The sequence below is a fragment of the Fragaria vesca genome, linkage group LG5, assembly GCF_000184155.1.
Source record: "Fragaria vesca subsp. vesca linkage group LG5, FraVesHawaii_1.0, whole genome shotgun sequence".
Lineage (NCBI taxonomy): Eukaryota > Viridiplantae > Streptophyta > Magnoliopsida > Rosales > Rosaceae > Fragaria > Fragaria vesca.
In genome coordinates this window covers 21,183,494-21,196,147 of record NC_020495.1, presented here as the reverse complement: position 1 = coordinate 21,196,147, position 12,654 = coordinate 21,183,494, and the positions used below count along the sequence as shown (strand labels likewise).

Below are 12,654 nucleotides of genomic sequence, written 5' to 3'. Positions count from 1 at the left end.
TTAAGAGATATATTATCTTGAATGGGTCGAACTTAACATAATAAAAGTTTTATCTCCCATAAATGAGATAGGACGAGATTATGTCGAGTATATTATGTACATTTTTTACTCAACATAATTTTTGGCGCCCACCGAGGGGCCCATTCTCCCTTTCATCTCCTTTTGAAATTACTAATGTATTTTGTGTGTGTCTCAGGGAAATTAACAATGGCACCTCAAGTGACAGTATTCTTTCACAAGCTCCCAACTATTGGCAACAATACTAAGAAAACTGGTCACCACATGTCTTTCGTCCTTGGCCATGCATCAATCACCCGTAGTGTGATGAAGCCTAGATCAACACAAGACAAAAAGATGATGAAGGTTGTTAAGACGCAAGTCATCAAGACCCCCTCTAAGAATGCGATGAGGAACCAAAGAAAGAGAGCTGCTAGAGCTCAAAGGAAGAGAGATGGTCAAGCAAAGTCAATTGAAACCATCCTAGCAGAGATTGCTCAACCGAGACCTAGTGAGGAAAGAATGAAGATTCCCTCAAGGGAGGTGAAGATTCCCTCAAAGGAGGGGAAGACCCCCACACAAGCTTATTTCATGGTTGGTGCTATGCAAGTTTGTATACCTACTGTAAGTGTGATGGTGACCTCCACTGATGGAGAAGATGAAACTGAAGCTTCAGTGAGTCCAACATCAACTACCTCTTCCCAACAAGTTACGATGGATCCAAGACAAATTGCAGAGGAAGTAGTCAAAGCTCTCGATGCACCACCGAAACGTGGGGAAGGCGAAAGGGAACAAAGAACAAGCAATACCCAGTTTTTGGGGATGACTTATACCCAGGACCAATTACTCGTGGCATAGCACGAAAAAGCACTTCTAAAAATAATCCATTGGCAGACACTGAATCAGAAGATGAAGAAGTTGCATGGAGTGACAACCCAGCTTTTGAGCCATCTGTAATAGAAAAAGTGACTCAGTATGAAGCTAAGGTAGCAGAGGAAACGTCCCAGCTATTGGAATCACCAATCAAAACTCCACAACGATTTTCCAGAAGTGAAAAAGGAAAGGAGGTAGAAGGTGAGCAAGTACTAGTAACGAACTCACAAACTCCTGAAGAACAAATGCAAGAGTTACAGAAGAGGTTGGCTCAGTTTGAATTAGAGGCAGCTCGAAGACAAGAAGAAGAAGCCAAGAAGCGCGCCGAAGTAGAAGCGGAGGCCGCTAAGAAACTTGCAGAGAAGGAAGCTGAAGTAGCAGCCTTGGTTGCTCAGATGGCTCGAATGATGCAGGAGAAAGACAAACCGAAAAGCTCGTTTGAGCAATACATGGACGAATTGAGAAAAGAAAAGGGAAGTTCGTCATCAATTAACTCAAACAACTTTTCTCCGAACGACATCAAGACAATGATTGCGGAGGGAATTAAAGAGTTTCAGATGTCTTTAAATCCGCCTGTCATCGGATATTGCAAGCCATACCCTTCTCATTATGACATTATACCCTTCCCTAAAGGGTACCAAAGACCAACATTTGACAAGTTTGATGGGCTAAATGGCTCACCTCATGAACACCTGGCCCACTTGTACTCAACTTGCGGAGAGACGTCTCAGCTAGACGCCTTTTTAGTAAGACAATTTGTCCAATCTCTCAAGGGTTCAGCATTTACGTGGTACACCCAACTTCAAGAAGGATCCATAATTACGTGGGATGACATGCAAAGAGCATTTTTGGCTCAATTTGTCAGTTCAAAGAAGAAGATCTCAATCATTGACCTAGCTGATTCGAGACAAAAGGTAGGGGAAAGCTCCAACGATTTCATTACAAGGTGGAGAAGTTTAAACCTACAATGTCCAGAAAAATTGACCGAGCAGTCAGCGGTTCAAATGTGTGCCAATAACCTCCTCCCAGAAATTGCAACATTTGTAGGCACTGCAGAACCCCAAACATTTGATGCATTGGTCTCAAAAGCTAGCAACGTAGAAAGACAAATGGCTCGCCAAAAGACACTAGCTCCGAAATTGCAAGTTGGGGAAAAGAAAAATGACGTCAAGCAGAAATTTGCAGTCAATAAAGGGGAGTCCATGGCTACTTTCATTAAAACAGAAAGAAAAACTGAAGGTACCAGCAGCAGCAACAACAACAACAACAATAATAGGGGAAGAGATGAAAGACTGTGAAGACTCACATTGAAAGAAAGAAGGCAAGTCAAGTATTCTTTTGATGATGGCGATGTGGACTCAATTTTCAGTGAGTTGCTTGCAGCAAAAAGCATAAAGCTCCTAGAACCAAAACGCCCAGCTGAAGTGAATAAGACCAAGGAGCCCAACTATTGCAGGTATCATCGCTTGCTTGGTCACACATTGAAGGACTGCTATGTACTCAAAGACATTATCCAGGAGATGATCAATAACCAAGAAATTGAGATTGACTCATCCGCTTCAGCAAATGTGGTTGAAGAAGGTCCTGCAGTAAAAGTTCCAACAGTCTCACTTCCTAAGGGAGCCATAAAGGTTGCTTTTCAAGTGGATGATAACGTGAAAATTGTTCATGCGTACCCAGATATGCCTCGGCCCAGGAATCTCAAAATACCGAGTTTATATGAGCTAATGACTGCACCAAGTCTTGACATTTGGGAAGATTCAGAAGAGTCAGATGAATCAGCAGACGAATGGAGTACAGTAACAAAAAGGGTTCAACATCGACCTCTTTTTACAAAATCCTCCGCTCCAACCGGTGTTAAAATTAGGGGAAGGCCCCCTTTGAAAAACAAAAAGAAGAAGAAGAGGGCGCCCAAGAAAGCTAAGGCCCCTCAAGAAGAGGAATATGAACAATCACCTCGAGTACCAATCACTCTTCGAGAATTCTTACCCAAGGAACTTCTCGAAGACGAAAGGAAAGAAGAAGAAAACGAAGAGGTGGTTGAGTGTTGCATGGTCACCATTGGCATCGCCGGCGAATCAGACACCGAAGCAGATAAAAAAGAGGATCAAGACAAGTCAGAACCCGTAGTTAATGAGATAGTGTTACACTCTGGCTCAAGTATCCCAAGTGCTGATAAGAAGAAAGAAGCAGGCTCGACTTCTGAAAAGCTCAAGAAGCTGAAGTTGAAGCCGACCTCAGAAAATGTCATAGACAAGAGCCACAAAACTTCAACAGCTTCGACATCAACAAACTCTGTACCTGAGCATACCAAAAGCAAAGGAAAGGAGTCGGCAGGAAAATACAAGTACGATGTGTTAGCTCATTTGAAGCGTGTCCCAGCAACGTTAAGCGTCTTTGAAGCATTGCAAATGTCAAGGGAGCTCCGAGAAGCACTCATTGAAGCTTTGACGTGCCCAGATATCTACAAAGACGAGATTGAAGAAGTGGCCGTGACTACTCCGAGAGTTTGCATCGGTTGCAAAGAATGCATTATGTTTTGTGAAGATGACCTCCTGCTTGGATCTGAATATCACAACAGGCCACTCTATGTCACAGGATTGGTTGGAGACACCATGCTTATTCGGATTCTCTTGGATGGTGGTTCAGCAGTAAACCTCTTACCACTCAAGACACTTCGTATGATGGGAATGAGTCCAAAACAATTGTCCCCATCTTTGTTGACAATCCAAGGGTACAACCAGTCTGGACAAAGAGCCATGGGTACTATCGCACTTCAAATGGAAATTGGGGAGTTGTATTCAGATGCACTATTTCATGTGATTGATGCTCCCACATCCTTCAATGTTTTGTTGGGACGTCCGTGGCTCCACACATATGGCATTGTTCCATCAACGTTACACCAATGTTTCAAGTTCAGAGCAGATGGAGTGGTGAAGAAAGTATTGGCAGATGTGGATCCTTTTAAAGGAGAAGAAGTTAATTACTCAGATGCCAAATTCTACAAATCCCCAGTCGTATCTGCTTCACAACCATCAAAGGCTAGGAAGTCACGAAAAGCTGAAGTTGTGCAACATAAAACCGAGGCTACTAAGCCATCGAGGCCAGTCCGGGTGAAAGTAATAACGTCTTCAAGTGAGAAGGATGCTTTGACTTCAAAAGTGACAAAGCCAAAAGTGATCTTCAAATACCTAAAAGAGGACCAACGTGAGCCAGGACAAAAAGCACTTACAACGGTCAAGGATACAATGGAAACACTAATGACCAGCTATACTAAGCCCCTTCGGAAAGTTGACCAGTCTATTCCTGAAGGTAATATGGTGATCTCTACAGTACTTGAAAAAAATGAAAGACAAAATCACCGATTTGTCTCATTCAGAAATATGTCATCCGCTCCATTAAGGGTAAACCCTAAGAAGCTTAAGAAAAACCTAAAGAGTAGTCCACTCAGAATTACAGTTCAGCAGGTGGATGGTATGCTCAAGGTAAGAATCCCCAAGATAGAAGCTTCCAAATGTAAGCTATCACGCATTTCAGTCTTTCGACGTCTTGGGACCCAAACTCCACCACGGGTATCAGTGTTTCAACGCTTGGCAATTGAAGGTCAACCTCGAGTTTCAGCTTTATGCCGTTTGAACAAGAATCTATCTTCACTTTCAAACAAGTCACAAACCGTCAAGAAATGGCAAGCCAAAAGATGGGTGAAGGTGATTTTTAAGAAGTCTACAAGAAGAAAAATGAACAAAGAAGCGGAGGAATCCTTGTCAGTGAACTGTGTTTCTTATGAAGAGCAATCAAGTGAAGAAGAAGACGAAGAGTTTATTGACATAGCAGAGCCTGCCCCACCTCAAATAGAAGACGGAGGACAAGCAACCATTGATGGCCTTCAAGAGATCAACCTTGGGACAGTAGAAGAGCCAAAACCCATATTTGTGAGCGCCCTATTAACACCAGATGAACTAGGGGACTACAAGTCTTTACTCCAAGAGTACATAGACGTTTTCGCTTGGGGTTATCAAGATATGCCTGGCTTGGACCCCAATGTAGCAGTTCATAAGCTAGCAGTCTCAGAAGAAAAACGGTGGGTGAAACAAGCTCCTCGACGCTTCCGCTCAGAGCTCGCTGTTCAAATTGAATCTGAGGTTGACAAACTCATCGATGTTGGTTTCATTCGAGAAGTTAAATACCTCACATGGTTGGCTAGTATCGTACCTGTTAAAAAGAAGAACGGACAAATTCGCATTTGCGTCGACTATAGGGATCTCAATGATGCTTGTCCAAAAGATGAGTTCCCACTTCCAATCACAGAGTTATTGGTCGACGCTACAACAGGATATAGTGCTTTGTCCTTCATGGATGGGTTCTCGGGATACAACCAAATCAAGATGGCACCCGAGGACGAGGAACTCACAGCCTTTCGTACACCAAAAGGGGTATACTGCTACACAGTGATGTCGTTTGGCTTGAAAAATGCAGGTGCAACTTATCAAAGAGCAATGACATACATCTTCGCCGATATGTTACATAACACCGTTGAATGTTATGTCGACGATTTGGTGGTCAAAACAAGAAAAAGGCAACACCACCTAGCTGATTTGAGAAGGGTTTTTGAAAGGCTTCGAAAATACCAATTGAAGATGAACCCGTTGAAATGTGCCTTTGGGGTGATGTCTGGAAAATTCCTTGGCTTTGTTGTCAGATACCGAGGAATCGAGGTCGACCCTACCAAAATCACGGCGATTAGAGAAATGCCTCCCCCTAGGGATCTGCGGGAACTAAGAGGTTTGCAAGGAAGATTGGCATACATAAGAAGGTTCATTTCAAACCTTTCTGGAAGATGTCAACCTTTCACGAGACTAATGAAGAAAGACGTTCCTTTTAAATGGGATCAAGCTTGCCAGAATGCTTTTGACAACATCAAAGAGTATTTGCTCAAACCCCCAGTGTTAATGGCACCCATCAAAGGAAGACCTTTAATCCTCTATATTGCCGCACTTGAAAGATCTCTGGGGGCAATGTTAGCACAAAATAATGATGAGGGGAAAGAAAATGCTTTGTATTATCTAAGCAGGACACTTGTAGGGGCAGAGCACAATTATACTCCCATCGAAAAAGTTTGCTTAGCCTTGGTATTCGCTACTCAAAAGCTGCGACATTATATGCTTGCTCATAGTATCACATTGATCTCCAAAGCGGATCCGCTCAGATACTTGATGTCAAAACCGGTATTGTCTGGACGTCTAGCGAAATGGTCATTGCTTTTGTCAGAATTTGACATTAAATTTGTGTCCCAAAAAGCCATTAAAGGACAAGCACTCGCTGATTTCCTAGCAGCACATCCGGTACCAGATCATATAGAACTACCAGAAGACCTGCCAGATGAAGAAGTCTTTTCTACAGAGGCATCCACGTGGCAACTTTACTTTGATGGAGCAGCTAGAACAAGAGGAGCAGGAGCAGGGGTTATATTCATTACGCCATCCAGAGGCTTAATCCCATACTCATTCTCCCTCATGGCTGTATGTTCAAATAATGTCGCAGAATACGAAGCATTGATTATTGGGCTTGAGATAGCGCTAGAGATGAGGATCGATGCCTTACAAGCTTATGGGGATTCTCAACTCATCGTCAGACAAGTAAATGATGAGTACGCTGTCAGGAATGAAAATCTCATGCCATATCATCAAAGGGTCAAGTACCTCATGGCACGGTTTCAAGAAGTACATGTTAGCCACATCCCCAGATCTGAGAATGACAAGGCGGATGCATTAGCTAAACTGGCAGCATCATTAACTCTCCCAAATGAAAAAGACATACAAATTACTGTTGGTGAAAGACGATTGTTGACACCTGCTCTTGAACGGATAGAAGAATCCTATGAAGCATATGCAGTCACAGTATTTGAAGTTGAAGAAGAATCCGATTGGAGAAAATGCATGATTGAGTACTGTCAAAGCGGGAAATTGCCTAGTGACCCAAGGAAGAGAGTATACATAAGAAGAACAGCTCTTCGGTTTGTGTATATAAATGACATCTTGTACAGAAGGTCCTTCGATGGGATACTCTTGAGGTGTTTATCAAAGGAAGAAGCAGCTCACGCCTTAAGGGATACTCATTCGGGCATCTGCGGAGCTCATCAAGTAGGTCCAAAGCTCGCAGCTCAGTTGAGAATGAGGATAGGTTATTATTGGCCCACTATGGTACAAGACGCAATACATTTTGCCCGTACCTGTAAAGCATGCCAAATACATGGGGATTTCATACACCAACCTCCATTGCCTCTACACCCTTCCATTCTATCATACCCTTTCGACACTTGGGTATTTGATGTCATGGGTCCCATAAGCCCTAAATCATCAAGGTTAGATCAATATATACTAGCTGGGACGGATAATTTCTCCAAATGGTCAGAGGCAATCCCTCTTAAATCAGTCAAGGCAGAAGATGTTGCAAATTTTATCCGGAGTAATATCATTTACCGCTTTGGTGTCCCTTCAAAGATCATATCTGACAATGCCTCTTACTTCAAATGCAAGGCCATGATCCAACTGTGCGAAAAATACAATATCCAACACTCATTTTCTGCAAGCTACAACCCCACGGCAAATGGGCAAGCTGAAGCTTTCAACAAAGTCCTCGGTAATATTTTAAAGAAGATGGTCTCAAGAAACAAGAGAGATTGGCATGAACGTCTACCCGAGGCGTTGTGGGCTTATAGAACTACAGTTCGTACGGCAACAGGGTGCACACCATACAGTTTGGTTTATGGATCCGAAGCAGTGTTACCACTCGAGATTCAGCTACCATCACCAAGGATAGCCACCCAGCTTGCAAATCCAGATGAGAATGCAAGAGTCAGACTTGCGGAACTTGAAGCGCTCGATGAAAAAAGATTGGTTGTCCAACAAAAGCTCGAGATTTACCAAGCACAAGTGGCAGGTGCCTTCAATAAAAAGGTTAAGTCCAGATCATTCAAAGTTGGAGACTTAGTCCTAACATTACGAAGGCCTATCATTGTCACCAGACAGTCAAAAGGGAAGTTTGAGCCGAAATGGGAAGGACCCTATGTCATCACCAAAGTCTTCAGTAAAGGGGCATATGAGCTTTCAAACGCTAATGGAGATTGCATCTACTCATGCGTAAATGGAAAGTTCGTCAAAAAGTTCTATGCTTGAGAGGGCTCGCTGGGCTGAAAACCCGAAAGGGCGGTCCAGGCAAAAGTTAGAGCCAAGAAAAAAAAAAAAAAAAAAAAGAAACTCGCTGGATTGAAAAGCCGGGAGGGCGGTCCAGGCAAAAGTTAGAACACAAATCCTCCCGAACTACGACGGCTTGATCCCCTAAAAGGGTTATGTAGGCAGTTTAGTCCCAAAAAGCTAGATGCAGTCACCTAACCCACAAATCATCATTCCTGAATCAAATCAGGTGAACTACGTGTAGCTTGATCCCTTCACAGGGTACGTAGGCAACCTAGCTCTAACTAGGTGCAGCTGCAAACTTTCTTTCCTGATTCAATTAGGGGAACTACGATTGACTTGATTCCTTCACAGGATACGTAGGCAGTCTGGTATCAAACCGGATTCAGTCATATTTCCAAATTAATCTTTTATTCCATTCCATAAACAGGAATTCAAGAGCATGTAACTCTGACATTTACAAACCGAATGCGGACAGAGGTGAGACTGATACATGGAGGCTGAAGCATCTGAAGCTCACAGTGAAGTGTTTAGAGGATAAGTATGGGGCATCTCCATGAAGCAGTGACTCTTTGTTTCATTTACCTGGGAATCAAACTCCAAACCATATATCATCAAACAAAGCTGTGGCTCAAGAGCAAAAGCAATATATATGAAAAAAACCCTCCATTAAATATATGATACTGACAAGAGGAGTCACCACCAAAAAGTTTGAATATATGGAACCTTTATTCTCAACAACATAAGAAAGAAAAAAGATAGGTTGTAGTTCACCATACAGCCGACTCCAAAACAAAACAAAGAAAGGCAATAGACATACTTAGAAAGGGATTGATAAGCATTCCTTTCATTAGCATTATAGTTTTCATTTTTCAATTTCTTCTTTCCTGCATCAAACGTACTAATCAGAATATGAAATGAACAAGAGGATGCGGCATGGATAATATAACAGTGGAAAGAATAAAAAACACAAATGATCTTCACTCGTTGGATCGACCACTCTTGAGAACATGTTGTCGGATGATATCTGTAACCATCATTATTACACATCCCCTCTCTTTTGTAACCTTTGCAACCTAAATGACCAGCTTAAATCAAACAAGTGTTTCTGTTTATGATTGAGGAATTCCAAAATAAATGAGGTAGGAAGGGGTTTATAAATTCATGTTTTATTCGTCGGGCGGACATGGATTATCGAGACATATATTCATAGTGTTGAAACAGAATTATAAAATCATGAACTACTTTGAAGTTGCTACATATGCAACTTACATCAAAATACCAAATAACACATGAAATATCATATACACACCCTGTAAATACCAGCTTTAACCGTTACTATTTTGCTACTCCTAGTACCAAAAGCTTTGCAACAACTTGGCACAATAAAATTATTTTTACCTGATGGATAAGAAAGACGAACACTTCCAAACCATCGATCTGACCCAAAACTCTGAACTACCAGCATCTGAATATCTTTGTGAAAGTTGGAGGTTTTACAGATAGGGAGAGACAATGAATAATCTATTTACTTTCTACAATAACCACTCGTTGAGAAGGTTGCGCAGTATTTCTAGCCGCCTGCTCTGAAGCATTGGCAAGGACCTGTAACATTCTCACAATCTCAGTTGTGTCTTCCAAGAAGTACTTGGCCTTGCTGGGCTTCCGACCAACAGTGCATGCAAACACTTCAGACACTGGAGAGAGAGAGTCCCTTGCACTCATTATCACTTCAAACATATCTTCATCGGACCTGTCATCCCCAATGCACAGAACAAAGTCTGGGAGCATTGCCTTCTGTTTCATTGTTAAGAGGAGACGTTCTGCCACAAGGCCCTTGTGCACACCCTATGGATCAGGCAAACAAACAAATTTAGAATAATTGGAGTGTGCCTCTCGGTGCACAAAATGATATATATAGCTCAACCTCAAAGAAGAGTTGGCTTAATTTTTTCATGCTTCCACATAAATATAGTGACTGCAAGATTACAGAAAGTTATACAAAATCCATTATACATAAAAGATTTTTCTTTTAACTGTACTGATAGATGTATGATAGAAGTATCTCTTACAAAAGATTCTATTCAGTGAGACTGACAAATGATGTTCTGCCTTGAAATGAATGAAAAGGCTTTTGGAAAAATTTAAAGACCAGATATGTTTTCCATCACTTCAGCAGTAGGCCAGTAGTACAACTTTACAATATCTCCTACCTTCTTCAGGTCATGCTTATTAGTAATTATCATTTGAATCCTCTGAACATCTACAAACTCAACTGCCTAAGGTTACTTGATCAACTCAACAATTTGATTGGTATGTTAAACCAATGGGTAGAACTCATCCTTGATTAATCGGGAAAAAAAAAACTCATCTTTGATATTGGCTCATCCTTTCCTTGTAAACCGGATTTCAAGGATATCAGTTTACCTACTAGTTTGAATAATCATGACAAATTAATTACAGAAAATCCTCACTTTCAAAAAAATTAGAGAAGATCCTTCATTCTTACAGTTATTGCAGGTCGCACAAAAGAACACAGTCACGAGTCATCTCCCCTAGCCTTTGGGAATACTTTTAGACCTCGTTTGGTTGATGGAAAGGAAATTGGTTCCTTGGTCTTTTCTATGTACATAGGAAAGTAAATTTCCCACTAGTTTCCCTATGAGGTATTTGAGAACGTCGGGAAAGTAACTAGGAAATGTATTTTACTTTCCTTTCCAATGTTTGGTTTATGCATGGATAGGAAAACAAGTAACACTAATTTACCAATTATATCCTTAATATTAAAATATAAAATATTCAAAATTCACAAATTTTATGGATAATTTGGTAATAACATACATTAAAATAATATTTGAAAGATGCAATTAATGTTGGGAAAATATGAGGGAGATTGAATCCCATGGTATGTGGGAGGATCCAATTTCCCATCTATTTTCCCATATTGCAGTAAAGTTTTTCCTTTCCTTAGGTGTGCCAAACAAAGGAAAGGAACAACTTTCCCGTCCCAACCTTTCCAATCCATGAACCAAACGAGGCCTCTCTATGGTTGAGATATGTGACTTAATACTCCAATATTGTCTATTGATTTGAGAATTGTCATCCTCCTTATAAGTGAGAGCAATCAGGACTTCTTTTAATATTTTCTATTGCTTCAGCCCGACCAATTTGTGGACCACTTAGACATGTAATACTCAAGAAGACAACATTTTCGAAATGGATGGCAACGACAGTGTAAACTGACAGGACAAAGAGCCACTAACCTGAGGTTTAACTTCTACAACATGCTGGCCACTTTTGACAGAAACTGGCTCATTGGCAAGAACACTTTCCAGGTGATCCAGAAGCTCCTTAGCTTGACAGAAGCCAAAATCTGGATCTGCATACTGGTAATTCCAAACTAGAGCACTTTCTTTGGCCTCTATGTTAGACCCATCAGTTGTTTCGGTATATAACTGCATTACTGGTTCAACAATCTGTTTCCAATCAAAATCTGGAACAGATACGCACGTTTCCCAATCGGTGTTATGATTTGACCTGAAAACAAAAAAAAAAAAGAAAAAAGAATAGAATTCAATAGTCAGCACAAAGAAGCCAAGCCAAACAAATAATGGAATGTTCAGATGTGTTTCTACTTTTAGAACTAGATATTACATTACACTGATTACAGTAGTGGAGCTGATAATGACTAATATTAGGAGATGTAGTTCTACCTCCTTCATTCCCTTAAATTATTAATGACAAAATAAAAAGTATCACAGGAGAGAAAAGTTATCAAAACTAAGGTGATTGGGTCTATCCTCTGTGTCAAGCCTAATGATACAGCATTCATCTCTAGATATATTGGTTGCAAAAACTAACAACCTCAAACCAGCACTGATACAAGGACTACCATTTAGTACTAGGACTTAGTCACTTAGGAGCAGTACCAATGCATTTTATCGACACTTCGAACATTTTGAGCATTCAAGGCAGCCAATGTCATTGATTGAGAATAGAGAAAATGGTAACTTGAACAAACTAACTTAGCATTGTGACTTGATCAGTATGATTTGGCTACATAGTCTTGATTTTGTACCATTGGGAATCTAGTTTTGTCCAGTACACCATCTATCAGGACTTTTCATGTTTTCATTTCAAGGGCTCCCCAGATATCACATAGATTGAATTCTGCTGGAAGGAGACTGTTCCAATTCCAGAGAAGTAAACACATTGCATAACTATCCTAATTTTATTGCTCCTTTACACCCTTCTATGTTATTTATGACTCTTGTTTACTGCATATTAGTCCATCTTTAACTGCTGACACAAGCTGTCACAGTTCATCTGTTATTCATATATACTACAACAAAGAATACCGTAACTACTGAAAACTCAAGTGAGCAGATCCAAGAGTACAATCTTCAATGATTTAAAGGAGGAAATACCAGCGCTTTCATACTGGGAAAACAAGACATCCTCTTATATTAGTAAAAACTCTACAGTTTATGGCCCTCTTCTTCTCTTCCTTGTGTCAGTTAATTACCATTGATAAAAACAGAAACAGAAAAAAAAAAAAAAAAAGAAAAAAAAAGAAAAAGAAAGAAAGAAA

The 12,654-nt window shown here is 40.8% G+C and overlaps 2 protein-coding genes across 2 annotated transcripts in view; one reads left to right on the top strand and one right to left on the bottom strand.

Moving 5' to 3' along the window:
- Positions 1 to 207: 207 nt before the first annotated feature.
- On the top strand, positions 208 to 8,045 carry LOC101299390. The gene is made up of 3 exons (XM_004301625.1): positions 208 to 799; positions 892 to 2,109; positions 2,254 to 8,045. The coding sequence occupies exons 1-3, from the start codon at positions 208 to 210 to the stop codon at positions 8,043 to 8,045; spliced, it is 7,602 nt and encodes a 2,533-aa protein (XP_004301673.1).
- A 1,174-nt stretch (positions 8,046 to 9,219) lies between these two features.
- Positions 9,220 to 12,654, bottom strand: part of LOC101306138 (alpha,alpha-trehalose-phosphate synthase [UDP-forming] 5-like) — a 6,931-nt gene continuing 3,496 nt past the window's right edge. The window contains exons 2-3 of the mRNA XM_004300184.1: positions 11,327 to 11,600; positions 9,220 to 9,911 (exon numbers count right to left, since the gene is read on the bottom strand). Of these exons, the coding sequence (XP_004300232.1) occupies positions 9,588 to 9,911; positions 11,327 to 11,600 (598 nt within the window). The 3' untranslated portion in view covers positions 9,220 to 9,587. The remainder of the gene's footprint in view (positions 9,912 to 11,326; positions 11,601 to 12,654) is intronic.